This window comes from Oncorhynchus gorbuscha, linkage group LG09 (assembly GCF_021184085.1).
Source record: "Oncorhynchus gorbuscha isolate QuinsamMale2020 ecotype Even-year linkage group LG09, OgorEven_v1.0, whole genome shotgun sequence".
Lineage (NCBI taxonomy): Eukaryota > Metazoa > Chordata > Actinopteri > Salmoniformes > Salmonidae > Oncorhynchus > Oncorhynchus gorbuscha.
Window position 1 is genome coordinate 58,718,794 of NC_060181.1, and position 16,074 is coordinate 58,734,867.

General features: G+C 47.9%; 1 protein-coding gene across 2 annotated transcripts in view; it reads left to right on the forward strand.

Annotated features, from left to right (window-relative positions):
• LOC124043833 (sodium-driven chloride bicarbonate exchanger-like) overlaps nt 1-16,074 on the forward strand; it is a 51,082-nt gene that overhangs the window by 24,349 nt on the left and 10,659 nt on the right. For both annotated transcript variants that reach the window (XM_046362858.1, XM_046362859.1), the window contains 7 exons: nt 2,056-2,147; nt 4,198-4,355; nt 4,678-4,765; nt 4,861-5,007; nt 5,128-5,225; nt 14,391-14,565; nt 14,866-14,999. In XM_046362858.1, the coding sequence (XP_046218814.1) occupies nt 2,056-2,147; nt 4,198-4,355; nt 4,678-4,765; nt 4,861-5,007; nt 5,128-5,225; nt 14,391-14,565; nt 14,866-14,999 (892 nt within the window). The remainder of the gene's footprint in view (nt 1-2,055; nt 2,148-4,197; nt 4,356-4,677; nt 4,766-4,860; nt 5,008-5,127; nt 5,226-14,390; nt 14,566-14,865; nt 15,000-16,074) is intronic.

Sequence of the window (16,074 nt, forward strand, 5' to 3'; positions counted from 1 at the left end):
CTCAGTCATCCCATGTGGATGCTTTTCTCATTCTACATTACATTGTCCATGTATGACCTTCTTTTCAGTGTCTCAGTGTGACTCTCTTCTCTTGTTTCCTTGTGTGCGTGTGTGTGCGTGCGTGCGTGTGCGTTTTTTTGTGTGTATACGTGGGTGGATGTGTGTGTGTGTGTGTGTGTCTGGCAGGCGGTCCATCACTCTGTTCTACCTTTAAGTCCTCCTTCTGGGGCTCGTTTATGGCAGCGGGGTCTAGGAGTGACAGGCAGGTCACACCCTGCACCCCATGGCCGCTCTGTTGTCCCCAGTGTGTCTCCTCCTCCATCTCCTCTCCACTCCCGACCTCATCCACCACCCGCCCCCCTCCAGCCACTCAAAAACCAGGCCCCAGACCACAGAAACAGGGTCCCAGAACCCAGACTGATATCCAGCCCGTGGACAAAGAGGATGACCCGGACCCAGGCAACTCTTACACCTTGACAGAACCTTTCTCTCCTGCTAGCACTTCCTAAAACATAACTTGTAAAGGTGGTAATTTCAAAGTTGTTTCCGTCAGTAATAGTTAGAGGTTGTGTTTTCTGTACTTCAGATACTTTAATGAAGTCAGTAGTAGTCTATCAGGCGAAAAAGTGTATAGAATATATACAATAACTCATATCATATGAGCCGTACATTGTATTTTATCGAGCACAATGAGAAATCGGTGGAAGAGTCTAGATGTAGCTATCAACGGGGATAGAGTTGAGGGAGCTGCTTGAAAGAGTTGCTAAACTTATCCTTGACATTAACATTGACTATATATTCATTTTAGATTATGTTAAAGTATGGCGACAGGGTGTAGGCCTAACAAGTGTAGAAGATGTTAACAGGACAATATTCAGAAGAGAAAAGGCCCTGAGCGGCGGTGTTCACTGATAATAGTGTTGTGGGTTCGTTTCCCACGGGGGACCCTTACGGAAAGAAAAGCGCAAAAATGCGTGCGCTCATTACCGTAAGTCGCTCTGGAAAAGAGCGTCTGCTAAATGACTGAAATGTCAATGTAAAATAACAAGGAACCTTTACGTCCTCTTGCGAATGATACCTCATTGAGAATGTCCATCACCTTTTACAGGAATTATGTTTCGGAAGCAAGTTTGCCAGTGTTCCACATGCCAATTTTTGAAACATGAAGAACACCCAAAACCCTTTAAGCTAATCATTCTTTGCGGTAATTTTGAATTCAGCGTGGTTTGTCACAGGCACATTCATTCTAGTAGAGTTATGCAAAAGCTCAATGAAAGAGCGGCAACAGTAAGTGCGTGACCAATAAACAAAACCGGTGCCATGTTAGTGACGCCACCCTCATGCTCATTGCAAGTACTAACATTGAAATCTAAAGGGTTTGTCGCTTTGGTGTTTCTTCATGGGCAGCAGCAGCCGACTCTGTAAATTGCTTTAAGACTTTAGCCCTCTCATTGACTTCATGTGGAAATACGAGTCGAAATGAATCTTTGCAAGGCATGCTTTTACTTCTGATTCTCTCGATTCCTAATGCAACCGTTAGTCACGGGTAGTTTCCACTGGCTCGTGAACAGATCAAACACTGAAATGAGTATTTATCTGGGCCCTCTCACAAATGAAAAGGAATCCTTTAGGATTGAAATCCTTCTGGCTCGACTCTGGCAGCTGTGGGCTAATTTCGTGTTTGCATCGGTCAGTCTCCTTGACACAATGATCATGCTGAAATCCTAATGGGCAAGCTTCATCCACCCATCCTCACCAAGGTCATCCACGACTTCCATCCCTCCCCATGCAGCCACGTAGGCTTGATCTTCTGTCCTCTCTTGGGATCTGCACTAAATAAGGGTACTTTGCCAATGTCTGATAAATCCCAGATTACTTCAACCTTAGAGTGCAAATCTATAGATTACCAAAGCATTTTTGGTCATTTCGGTAGGCCAAGAGCTCTCTCTCCCTGTGATTTATTACCATTGGCACCCGCACTGCCATGAAACCTTGGTGTCGGTCTGATATAGAGGTTTTAGCAGTTGACTTATTGGACATCTCTGTTTGATCCAGGTCAGGTGATTTCTCCCCAGACCTCTCTGCCCGTCCCCAATGATGGCAAAGCTGAAGTGAGCAGAGAGAACAGCGCTGTGGACTTCAGCAAGGTACAGTAAGACATTCTCACGATCAGGTCCCCCCCCCCCCCTCTTGTTCATTATGCTTTAAAGGCTAAACCAATCCTAGATCAGCACTCCCAAGTCGGAGATGATTTATGAATACGGGCTTTGACGTTTTACTATACTACAGTACGACATACTCAACATACCAGTTCTGGCAGTTCAAGTGTGTATGAACACAGTAACCTGTTCCATTTTCATTGATTGCTTGCATGTATTGCTTGAAAAAATGGTTTCAACCATAAACTATTATTATAACCGTGCTATAAACAAAGCAGGCCAGTCATCTCACTCACACTGCCATTAGTTGCTGTAGATTATAGTAGGACAGCAAAAGTCTGTCTCACCTCTGAATCCTACAATCCTATCCTTTTGTTCAGAGCCTTTTGTTCTTGTTCTGATACTTTATTTGAGCTGTCTAATGTGGTTGAACTCGCCCCAAAAGCATTTTTGGAAAAGACAGTGTGCTCAAAATCGAACCATAATTAGAATACAATCGGATATTTTTAGACAAAGCTTAATGGAGAGTAATGTTTGTCCCGGATATTCTGGATGTTTGAAATGCCTATTTAACATACTTAGGCCTATATTTGAACTGTACACTATAATGATAACACCACCATTAACCTCAGTGTCGTGCCAAGGGCTGGTCTAGTGGTAGTGCTGGTACCCTCGGACCACACATTGCCCCTGGAGGCATGGGTTCAACCCCTGACCTTGCTGCTTTCCAATCTATGTCCCCATCCCAATCACTTCTTCACTGTATCTATCAATACAAATGACATGAATAATGTATTTAACCTCAGTATCTGCTGCATGTCATTATCCATACTCTTCAGTCAGGAGGCAGAAGCCAATACTATGTATTTATTGGCCCATGTTACTATTAAAATTACATTTGCTAAGTGCATCAATCTGTTACACATGGCATGGGATGAGTTTTGCTGAATACCATCAACACATGATATTCCTATTACGTTAGCAGTGAGCGTGGTGTTTATAACTGGGACTCTGATGCCCCTACTGCTTCCACTTTGTGTTACAGCACTTCCATTTGACGCAGTGCAGCTCTAAAGCAAGCAGACAGATAGGATCGCAGCAGAATAGTGATAGGAGGATCAGTCAGCAGGCAGACAGACAGGATCGCATCAGAATAGTGATAGGAGGATCAGTCAGCAGGCAGACAGACAGGATTGCAGAAGAATAGTGATAGGAGGATCAGTCAGCAGGCAGACAGACAGGATCGCAGCAGAATAGTGATAGGAGGATCAGTCAGCAGGCAGACAGACAGGATAGCAGCAGAATAGTGATAGGAGGATCAGTCAGCAGGCAGACAGACAGGATAGCAGCAGAATAGTGATAGGAGGATCAGTCAGCAGGCAGACAGACAGGATCGCAGCAGAATAGTGATAGGAGGATCAGTCAGCATGCAGTCAGGCAGGCTCAGATCCGGATGGACAAGTCACTGCGGGGGCAGACAGGGTATCAAGGAGATGATAACCTCTGGAAATGTTATGTAACTGATAATACCACTTTAGGCTGATGATGGCAATCTGCTGTAATATTTCATCATAACACATGGTTAAATGTATGTTATGATGGTAATGTTATTAAATATATGACATAGGGTCCAGTTGGCCAATCTATTATCTATCTTAAGCCATAAACAGGATATTAATTACAAAAACACATAAGGTTCCAATATTCTGGTTACAATCCCAAAATTCTCAGGTTTTCCAGTACCGGTAATCCTGGTTGGACAATTCCCCGAATCAAGAGGGAAGAAGCAAGCAAATGGAAATCTGGGGAATTTGGTGATAGAAACCAGAATTTTACAACCCTAGTCACAGCAGGGATCAACGTTAGGGATTCAGTTATATTTGTTTAGCGAATGCATTTCATATTTCTGAATTCCTTTTCCTATGCTCTTGTTTTTGGATTGAGGAGTTGCGATATTCATACCGTAAAATGCACCATTTAGACTTCAGTCTGAAAACGCTCCACTAATGACTGCGTATTGTGTCCTGCGTCCGTGCAGATCGACCTGCATTTCATGAAGAAGATTCCGCCGGGAGCGGAAGCGTCCAACGTGTTGGTGGGGGAGGCGGAGTTCCTAGACAAACCTGTGGTGGCGTTCGTACGTCTCTCACCTGCGGTCATGCTCAACGGGCTGGCTGAGGTCCCCATCGTCACCAGGTTAGAAAGACTGTGACAAAATTGCAGTCACTTTCTCCAAAAAAAGACCCAGGTTTTCCAGAAATCAGGGTTAGGAGATTCCCTGGAATCAGGAATAAGTAGGAAATCCGAGGTATCCCCCAACTTAGATTTCTGGGAAACCTGGGATTTTGGGGAAAGTTACTGGAGTTTCGCAACCCTACTTCCAATTAGTCTGTCATTAGGGTCTCCTGTCTATGACTAACGTTATGGCCTTCTTAATCCTTTTTGGGCTGACCCCAACTGTCTCTTCAACGCTCTGTCTGACTCTTATTGTGGCCCTCGTTTTATTTTCCTCCGTTAGGTTCTTGTTCATTCTGCTGGGGCCTCTAGGGAAAGGGCCACAGTACCATGAGATTGGCCGATCCATTGCAACTCTCATGACAGACGAGGTAAGACGGCCTCTCCAATGGTGAACATAGTTGTTGGGCATGACTGAACGAACCAGTCAATTAATGGCTGAATTTCCATTCTTCTTCATTCCAAGGTTTTCCATGATGTCGCCTACAAAGCGAAGGACCGCACTGATCTGATTGCTGGAATCGATGAGTTCCTTGACCAAGTGACTGTCCTGCCACCGGGGGAGTGGGATCCCTCTATAAGAATAGAGCCACCAAAAAACGTACCGTCTCAAGTGAGTTTAGCCTCTTCTTTAAAAACAAGTCTTTCATCAGTGGACATCAGTGGACAAATCACAGCAATGTCTTTCATTTGAAAAAGGAAAGAAATAACAGATGTGGTGTTTGAAAAACAGGAGAAGAGGAGGAGTGCAGCGCAGTGCGGCACAGACCCAGGGGATGAAGAGGAGGAGGACGAGGGACATGGGGGTCCGGAGCTGCAGCGGACAGGACGGTAGGTGGGTGGGTTGGTGCAGGGGGAGGGGGGGGGCGTTACCAGGGACTTAGAGAGTGTGTGCTATGGGAGCCTGGATGTGTATGTTGTTGTGGTTGGGTATTAAGAAAGAAAGACGGATCAAAAAAATAACAGGTTTCTCTCCTGCTTTTTGAAACATCTATCTACGGAACATTGGACAGAGGCCAGGTTTGCCATTGCCACTGAACTCCCTCCCAGGTGACTGTGTGCAGTTCATGCAAAGGTTTCCATAGCAACCTACTGCAGTGAGCTCCCAATTGCTTTTGGCTATATTCTGCAACAGGGACATTAGCTCATGCTAGGTCATCCTCACGACTGTGTCTATTTTATGCACTTTAAGTGGTGTGAGGAGAGTAACACATTAAGTCCTGGTGTGGAGGGGGGAAGAAAGAAAAGGTCTCCAGCTGCAAGCTGAATGTACACCTCACCACGAGACATCAGGTTACCCACGTGGTTGTAGAGAGAGCAGGTTACCCACATGGTTGTAAAGACAGCAGGTTACCCACATGGTTGTAGAGACAGCAGGTTACCCACGTGGTTGTAGAGAGAGCAGGTTACCCATGTGGTTGTAGAGACATCAGGTTACCCACGTGGTCTTAGAGACAGCAGGTTACCCATGTGGTTTTTGAAACAGCAGGTTACCCACATGGTTGTAGAGACAGCAGGTTACCCACGTGGTTGTAGAGACAGCAGGTTACCCAAGTGGTTGTTGAAACAGCAGGTTGCCCACATCGTTGTAGAGACAGCAGGTTACCCACGTGGTTGTAGAGACAGCAGGTTACCCAAAGTGGTTGTTGAAACAGCAGGTTGCCTACATCGTTGTAGAGACAGCAGGTTACCCACGTGGTCTTAGAGACAGCAGGTTACCCAAGTGGTTGTTGAAACAGCAGGTTGCCCACATCGTTGTAGAGACAACAGGTTACCCACGTGGTTGTAGAGACAGCAGGTTACCCAAGTGGTTGTTGAAACAGCAGGTTGCCCACATCGTTGTAGAGACAGCAGGTTACCCACGTGGTCTTAGAGACAGCAGGTTACCCATGGTTGGTTACCCACGTGGAGACAGCAGGTTACCCACATGGTTGTAGAGACAGCAGGTTACCCACGTGGTTGTAGAGACAGCAGGTTACCCAGGTGGTTGTAGAGACAGCAGGTTACCCATTTGGTTGTAGAGACAGCAGGTTACCCACGTGGTTGTAGAGACAGCAGGTTACCCACGTGGTTGTAGAGACAGCAGGTTACCCACGTGGTTGTAGAGACAGCAGGTTACCCACGTGGTTGTAGAGACAGCAGGTTACCCATGTGGTTGTAGAGACAGCAGGTTACCCACATGGTTGTAGAGACAGCAGGTTAGTGGTTGTTGAAACAGCAGGTTACCCACGTGGTTGTAGAGACAGCAGGTTACCCACGTGGTTGTAGAGACAGCAGGGTTGTAGAGAGTAGAGACAGGTTACCCACGTGGTTGTAGAGACAGCAGGTTACCCACGTGGTTGTAGAGACAGCAGGTTACCCATTTGGTTGTAGAGACAGCAGGTTACCCACGTGGTTGTAGAGACAGAGGTTACAGGTTGTAGAGACACAGGTTACCCATGTGTTGTAGAGACAGCAGGTTACCCACGTGGTTGTAGAGACAGCAGGTTACCCATGTAGTTGTAGAGACAGCAGGTTACCCATGTGGTTGTTGAAACAGCAGGTTACCCACATGGTTGTAGAGACAGCAGGTTACCCACGTGGTTGTAGAGACAGGTTACCCAGGTTGTGGTTGTAGAGCAGGTTACCCAGCAGCAGGTTACCCACGTGGTTGTAGAGACAGCAGGTTACCCACGTGGTTGTAGAGACAGCAGGTTACCCAGGTTGTAGAGACAGGTTACCCATGTGGTTGTAGAGACAGCAGGTTACCCACATGGTTGTAGAGACAGCAGGTTACCCCACGTGGTTGTAGAGACAGCAGGTTACCCACGTGGTTGTAGAGACAGCAGGTTACCCATTTTTACCCACGTGGTTGTAGAGACAGCAGGTTACCCATGTGGTTGTAGAAACAGTTACCCACATTACCCACGTGGTTGTAGAGACAGCAGGTTACCCACGTGGTTGTAGAGACAGCAGGTTACAGCAGGTTACCCACATGGTTGTAGAGACAGCAGGTTACCCACGTGGTTGTAGAGACAGCAGGTTACCCACGTGGTTGTAGAGACAGCAGGTTACCCATGTGGTTGTTGAAACAGCAGGTTACCCATGTGGTTGTAGAGACAGCAGGTTACCCACATGGTTGTAGAGACAGCAGGTTACCCCATGTGGTTGTAGAGACAGCAGGTTACCCATGGTTGTAGAGACAGCAGGTTACCCATGTTGTAGAGACAGCAGGTTACCCACGTGGTTGTAGAGACAGCAGGTTACCCATGTGGTTGTAGAGACAGCAGGTTACCCATGTGGTTGTTGAGAGACAGCAGGTTACCCATGTGGTTGTAGAGACAGCAGGTTACCCATGTGGTTGTAGAGACAGCAGGTTACCCATGTGGTTGTAGAGACAGCAGGTTACCCACGTGGTTGTAGAGACAGCAGGTTACCCACATGGTTGTAGAGACAGCAGGTTACCCACGTGGTTGTAGAGACAGCAGGTTACCCACGTGGTTGTAGAGACAGCAGGTTACCCACATGGTTGTATGGTTGTAGAGACAGCAGGTTACCCACGTGGTTGTAGAGACAGCAGGTTACCCACGTGGTTGTAGAGACAGCAGGTTACCCATTTGGTTGTAGAGACAGCAGGTTACCCACGTGGTTGTAGAGACAGCAGGTTACCCACGTGGTTGTAGAGACAGCAGGTTACCCATGTGGTTGTAGAGACAGCAGGTTACCCACGTGGTTGTAGAGACAGCAGGTTACCCATGTGGTTTTTGAAACAGCAGGTTACCCACATGGTTGTAGAGACAGCAGGTTACCCACGTGGTTGTAGAGACAGCAGGTTACCCACGTGGTTGTAGAGACAGCAGGTTACCCACGTGGTTGTAGAGACAGCAGGTTACCCATTTGGTTGTAGAGAGAGCAGGTTACCCACGTGGTTGTAGAGACAGCAGGTTACCCACGTGGTTGTAGAGACAGCAGGTTACCCATGTAGTTGTAGAGACAGCAGGTTACCCACGTGGTTGTAGAGAGAGCAGGTTACCCATGTGGTTGTAGAGACAGCAGGTTACCCACATGGTTGTAGAGACAGCAGGTTACCCACGTGGTTGTAGAGACAGCAGGTTACCCATGTGGTTGTAGAGACAGCAGGTTACCCATGTGGTTGTAGAGACAGCAGGTTACCCACGTGGTTGGTTGTAGAGACAGCAGGTTACCCACGTGGTTGTAGAGAGAACAGGTTACCCACGTGGTTGTAGAGACAGCAGGTTACCCACGTGGTTGTAGAGACAGCAGGTTACCCATGTGGTTGTAGAGACAGCAGGTTACCCACGTGGTTGTAGACCCATGTGGTTGTAGAGACAGCAGGTTACCCATGTGGTTGTAGAGACAGCAGGTTACCCATGTGGTTGTAGAGACAGCAGGTTACCCACGTGGTTGTAGAGACAGCAGGTTACCCATGTGGTTGTAGAGACAGCAGGTTACCCATGTGGTTGTAGAGACAGCAGGTTACCCATGTGGTTGGAGAGACAGCAGGTTACCCACGTGGTTGTAGAGACAGCAGGTTACCCACATGGTTGTAGAGACAGCAGGTTACCCATGTGGTTGTAGAGACAGCAGGTTACCCACGTGGTTGTAGAGACAGCAGGTTACCCACGTGGTTGTAGAGACAGCAGGTTACCCACGTGGTTGTAGAGACAGCAGGTTACCCACATGGTTGTAGAGACCGCAGGTTACCCACGTGGTTGTAGAGAGAGCAGGTTACCCACATGGTTGTAGAGACCGCAGGTTACCCACGTGGTTGTAGAGAGAGCAGGTTACCCACGTGGTTGTAGAGACAGCAGGTTACCCACGTGGTTGTAGAGACAGCAGGTTACCCATTTGGTTGTAGAGACAGCAGGTTACCCACGTGGTTGTAGAGACAGCAGGTTACCCACGTGGTTGTAGAGACAGCAGGTTACCCACGTAGTTGTAGATACAGCAGGTTCCCCATGTGGTTGTTGAAACAGCAGATTACCCATGTGGTTGTAGAGACAGCGGGTTACCCACGTGGTTGTAGAGACAGCAGGTTACCCATGTGGTTGTAGAGACAGCAGGTTACCCATGTAGTTGTAGAGACAGCAGGTTACCCACGTGGTTGTAGAGAGAGCAGGTTACCCATGTGGTTGTAGAGACAGCAGGTTACCCATGTGGTTTTTGAAACAGCTGGTTACCCACATGGTTGTAGAGACAGCAGGTTACCCACGTGGTTGTAGAGACAGCAGGTTATCCACGTGGTTGTAGAGACAGCAGGTTACCTATGTAGTTGTAGAGACAGCAGGTTACCCACATGGTTGTAGAGACAGCAGGTTACCCACGTGGTTGTAGAGACAGCAGGTTACCCATGTGGTTGGAGAGACAGCAGGTTACCCACGTGGTTGTAGAGACAGCAGATTACCCACATGGTTGTAGAGACAGCAGGTTACCCACGTGGTTGTAGAGAGAGCAGGTTACCCACGTGGTTGTAGAGACAGCAGGTTACCCACATGGTTGTAGAGACAGCAGGTTACCCATTTGGTTGTAGAGACAGCAGGTTACCCACGTGGTTGTAGAGAGAACAGGTTACCCACGTGGTTGTAGAGACAGCAGGTTACCCACGTGGTTGTAGAGACAGCAGGTTACCCATGTAGTTGTAGAGACAGCAGGTTACCCATGTGGTTGTTGAAACAGCAGGTTACCCACATCGTTGTAGAGACAGCAGGTTACCCACGTGGTTGTAGAGACAGCAGGTTACCCATGTGGTTGTAGAGACAGCAGGTTACCCATGTGGTTGGAGAGACAGCAGGTTACCCACGTGGTTGTAGAGACAGCAGGTTACCCACATGGTTGTAGAGACAGCAGGTTACCCACGTGGTTGTAGAGAGAGCAGGTTACCCATGTGGTTTTTGAAACAGCTGGTTACCCACATGGTTGTAGAGACAGCAGGTTACCCACGTGGTTGTAGAGACAGCAGGTTACCTATGTAGTTGTAGAGACAGCAGGTTACCCATGTGGTTGTTGAAACAGCAGGTTACCCACATGGTTGTAGAGACAGCAGGTTACCCACGTGGTTGTAGAGACAGCAGGTTACCCATGTGGTTTTTGAAACAGCAGGTTACCCACATGGTTGTAGAGACAGGAGGTTACCCACGTGGTTGTAGAGACAGCAGGTTACCCACGTGGTTGTAGAGACAGCAGGTTACCCATGTGGTTGTTGAAACAGCAGGTTACCCATGTGGTTAAAGACAGCAGGTTACCCACATGGTTGTAGAGACAGCAGGTTACCCACGTGGTTGTAGAGACAGCAGGTTACCCATGTAGTTGTTGAGACAGCAGGTTACCCATGTGGTTGTAGAGACAGCAGGTTACCCACATGGTTGTAGAGACAGCAGGTTACCCATGTGGTTGTAGAGACAGCAGGTTACCCATGTGGTTGTTGAAACAGCAGGTTACCCATGTGTTGTAGAGACAGCAGGTTACCCATGTGGTTGTAGAGACAGCAGGTTACCCATGTGGTTGTTGAAACAGCAGGTTACCCATGTGGTTGTAGAGACAGCAGGTTACCCATGTGGTTGTAGAGACAGCAGGTTACCCATGTGGTTGTAGAGACAGCAGGTTACCCATGTGGTTGTAGAGACAGCAGGTTACCCATGTGGTTGTAGAGACAGCAGGTTACCCACATGGTTGTAGAGACAGCAGGTTACCCACGTGGTTGTAGAGACAGCAGGTTACCCACGTGGTTGTAGAGACAGCAGGTTACCCATGTGGTTGTAGAGACAGCAGGTTACCTATGTAGTTGTAGAGACAGCAGGTTACCCATGTGGTTGTTGAAACAGCAGGTTACCCACATGGTTGTAGAGACAGCAGGTTACCCACGTGGTTGTAGAGACAGCAGGTTACCCATGTGGTTTTTGAAACAGCAGGTTACCCACATGGTTGTAGAGACAGGAGGTTACCCACGTGGTTGTAGAGACAGCAGGTTACCCACGTGGTTGTAGAGACAGCAGGTTACCCATGTGGTTGTTGAAACAGCAGGTTACCCATGTGGTTGTAAAGACAGCAGGTTACCCACATGGTTGTAGAGACAGCAGGTTACCCACGTGGTTGTAGAGACAGCAGGTTACCCATGTGGTTGTAGAGACAGCAGGTTACCCACATTGTTGTAGAGACAGCAGGTTACCCACGTGGTTGTAGAGACAGCAGGTTACCCATGTGGTTGTAGAGACAGCAGGTTACCCACGTGGTTGTGGTTGTTGAAACAGCAGGTTACCCATGTGGTTGTAGAGACAGCAGGTTACCCACATGGTTGTAGAGACAGCAGGTTACCCACGTGGTTGTAGAGACAGCAGGTTACCCATGTGGTTGTAGAGACAGCAGGTTACCCATGTGGTTGTAGAGACAGCAGGTTACCCATGTGGTTGTAGAGACAGCAGGTTACCCATGTGGTTGTAGAGACAGCAGGTTACCCATGTGGTTGTAGAGACAGCAGGTTACCCATGTGGTTGTAGAGACAGCAGGTTACCCATGTGGTTGTAGAGACAGCAGGTTACCCATGTGGTTTTTGAAACAGCAGGTTACCCACATGGTTGTAGAGACAGCAGGTTACCCATGTGGTTGTAGAGACAGCAGGTTACCCATGTGGTTGTAGAGACAGCAGGTTACCCATGTGGTTGTAGAGACAGCAGGTTACCCACATCGTTGTAGAGACAGCAGGTTACCCACGTGGTTGTAGAGACAGCAGGTTACCCACGTGGTTGTAGAGACAGCAGGTTACCCATGTGGTTGTAGAGACAGCAGGTTACCCACGTGGTTGTAGAGACAGCAGGTTACCCATTGGTTGTAGAGACAGCAGGTTACCCATGTGGTTGTAGAGACAGCAGGTTACCCATGTGGTTGTTGAAACAGCAGGTTACCCATGTGGTTGTAGAGACAGCAGGTTACCCACGTGGTTGTTGAAACAGCAGGTTACCCATGTGGTTGTAGAGACAGCAGGTTACCCATGTGGTTGTTGAAACAGCAGGTTACCCATGTGGTTGTAGAGACAGCAGGTTACCCATGTGGTTGTAGAGACAGCAGGTTACCCATGTGGTTGTAGAGACAGCAGGTTACCCATGTGGTTGTAGAGACAGCAGGTTACCCATGTGGTTGTTGAAACAGCAGGTTACCCATGTGGTTGTAGAGACAGCAGGTTACCCATGTGGTTGTTGAAACAGCAGGTTACCCACATGGTTGTAGAGACAGCAGGTTACCCATGTGGTTGTAGAGACAGCAGGTTACCCATGTGGTTGTAGAGACAGCAGGTTACCCATGTGGTTGTTGAGACAGCAGGTTACCCATGTGGTTGTAGAGACAGCAGGTTACCCATGTGGTTGTAGAGACAGCAGGTTACCCATGTGGTTGTAGAGACAGCAGGTTACCCATGTGGTTGTAGAGACAGCAGGTTACCCATGTGGTTGTAGAGACAGCAGGTTACCCATGTGGTTGTTGAAACAGCAGGTTACCCATGTGGTTGTAGAGACAGCAGGTTACCCATGTGGTTGTAGAGACAGCAGGTTACCCATGTGGTTGTAGAGACAGCAGGTTACCCATGTGGTTGTAGAGACAGCAGGTTACCCATGTGGTTGTTGAAACAGCAGGTTACCCATGTGGTTGTAGAGACAGCAGGTTACCCATGTGGTTGTTGAAACAGCAGGTTACCCATGTGGTTGTAGAGACAGCAGGTTACCCATGTGGTTGTAGAGACAGCAGGTTACCCATGTGGTTGTAGAGACAGCAGGTTACCCATGTGGTTGTTGAAACAGCAGGTTACCCATGTGGTTGTAGAGACAGCAGGTTACCCATGTGGTTGTAGAGACAGCAGGTTACCCACATGGTTGTAGAGACAGCAGGTTACCCATGTGGTTGTAGAGACAGCAGGTTACCCATGTGGTTGTAGAGACAGCAGGTTACCCACATGGTTGTAGAGACAGCAGGTTACCCACGTGGTTGTAGAGACAGCAGGTTACCCACGTGGTTGTAGAGATAGCAGGTTACCCACGTGGTTGTAGAGACAGCAGGTTACCCACATGGTTGTAGAGACAGCAGGTTACCCACGTGGTTGTAGAGACAGCAGGTTACCCATGTGGTTGTAGAGACAGCAGGTTACCCATGTGGTTGTAGAGACAGCAGGTTACCCATGTGGTTGTAGAGACAGCAGGTTACCCATGTGGTTGTAGAACAGCAGGTTACCCATGTGGTTGTAGAGACAGCAGGTTACCCATGTGGTTGTTGAGACAGCAGGTTACCCACATTACCCATGGTTGTTAGACAGCAGGTTACCCATGTGTTGTAGAGACAGCAGGTTACCCATGTGGTTGTAGAGACAGCAGGTTACCCACGTGGTTGTAGAGACAGCAGGTTACCCATGTGGTTGTAGAGACAGCAGGTTACCCACGTGGTTGTTGAAACAGCAGGTTACCCACATCGTTGTAGAGACAGCAGGTTACCCACGTGGTTGTAGAGACAGCAGGTTACCCATGTGGTTGTAGAGACAGCAGGTTACCCATGTGGTTGTAGAGACAGCAGGTTACCCATGTGGTTGTTGAAACAGCAGGTTACCCATGTGGTTGTAGAGACAGCAGGTTACCCATGTGGTTGTAGAGACAGCAGGTTACCCATGTGGTTGTAGAGACAGCAGGTTACCCATGTGGTTGTTGAAACAGCAGGTTACCCACATCGTTGTAGAGACAGCAGGTTACCCACATGGTTGTAGAGACAGCAGGTTACCCACGTGGTTGTAGAGACAGCAGGTTACCCATGTGGTTGTAGAGACAGCAGGTTACCCACGTGGTTGTTGAAACAGCAGGTTACCCACATCGTTGTAGAGACAGCAGGTTACCCACGTGGTTGTAGAGACAGCAGGTTACCCATGTGGTTGTAGTCTCATTCAATCATTCGAGAGAGATCAAAATGCAATACATAACCGTATCAATGCAATCCACTATTTTCTCCATGGCGTTATAATATTTCCAGATTCTGTGGTGGTCTCCTGTTGGACATCAAACGCAAGGCGCCGCACTACCTGTCTGACTACACAGACGCTGTCAGCCTGCAGTGCTTGGCCTCCTTCCTCTTCCTGTACTGTGCATGCATGTCGCCTGTCATCACGTTCGGGGGCCTACTAGGAGAGGCAACAGAAGGACGCATAGTAAGACACCCTGGTTGTCATCCCAAATGGCTCCCCATTACCCACATGGTTGTAGAGACAGCAGGTTACCCACTTCCTGTAGTGACAGCAGGTTACCCCCCATGTGGTTGGTAGAGACATGCAGGTTACCCTACCTAGTGCACTACTTTTGGGCCATGTTCAAAAGTAGTGCACTGTATAGGGAATAGGGAGCCACTTGTATGCATCCCTTTTGAATACACAGTGCTAGAATGACGATTGAGATTGATTGAAGTTCAGCTTTTCTTACTAATAGAATTTCTCTGCATTTGTTTCCCGCAGAGTGCAATCGAATCGCTTTTTGGCGCCTCAATGACGGGAATAGCCTATTCCCTGTTTGCTGGCCAGCCACTCACCATTTTGGGCAGCACAGGGCCTGTACTGGTGTTTGAGAAGATATTGTACAAATTCTGCAAGTAAGTTTGAGTAAAACACTGTCGTTGTAATTCTATAACACCCACGTGATGAATCGTCTATAGCCCACTGCTCTCAGGCCATTTCTGCATCTGTGCCCACATCTCAGATAATCTGTGATTAGATTGTAGGATGATCCTCTGTCCTTATAACAATAGCAATATAGGATGACCGTGTGCAATATACACTCTTAGAAAAAAAGGTGCTATCTATAACCTTAAATGGTTCTTCGCCTGTCCCCAAAAGATGAACCCTATGAAGAAACCTTATTGTTTCCAGGTAAAACCCTTTTGTGTTCCTTTCCATCTACCTGAAACCAACAAGGGTTCTCCTATGGGGACAGCGTTTTTGGAACCTTTTTTTCCGAGGAGTTTACTGCCAAAATACATGGATCATTTAATGATCGATACTTCTTTAAAGTATTGAAATAACACAATGACGACCTCAGATGCACTATATTCTGCAGATAGATATATATACAGGTAACTGCCAACATAAAGGAAACACCAACATAAAGTGTCTTCGTAGGGCATTGGGCCACCACAAGCCTGAACAGCTTCAATGCACCTGGGCATAGACTCTAAGAGTGTCTGGAACTCTACTGGAGGGATGCGACATCATTCCACCACGAGAAATTCCATCATTTGGTGTTTTGTTGACGGTGGTGGAAAACGCTGTCTCAGGCACCGCTCCAGAATCTCCCATAAGTGTTCAATTGGTTGAGATCTGGTGACTGAGTTTTCATGCTCATATAACCATTCAGTGACCACTCGTGCCCTGTGGATGGGGGCATTGTCATCCCATGGGGGCATAGCCATGGTAGACGGAATAATGGCCTGCCAGCGGTTTTATACATGACCCTAAGCATGATGGGGGATGTTAATTGCTTAATTAACTCAGGAACCACACCTGTGTGGAAGCACCTGCTTTCAAAATACTTTGCGTCCCTCATTTTCTCAAGTGTTTCCATTATTCTGCCCGATATCTGTAGATAGTCAATAACATATCCCACAGATGTGGTCATATACGCGGCGTCAGGTGGCCTCGTGGTCAGAGTGTTGGGCCAGTAACTGACAG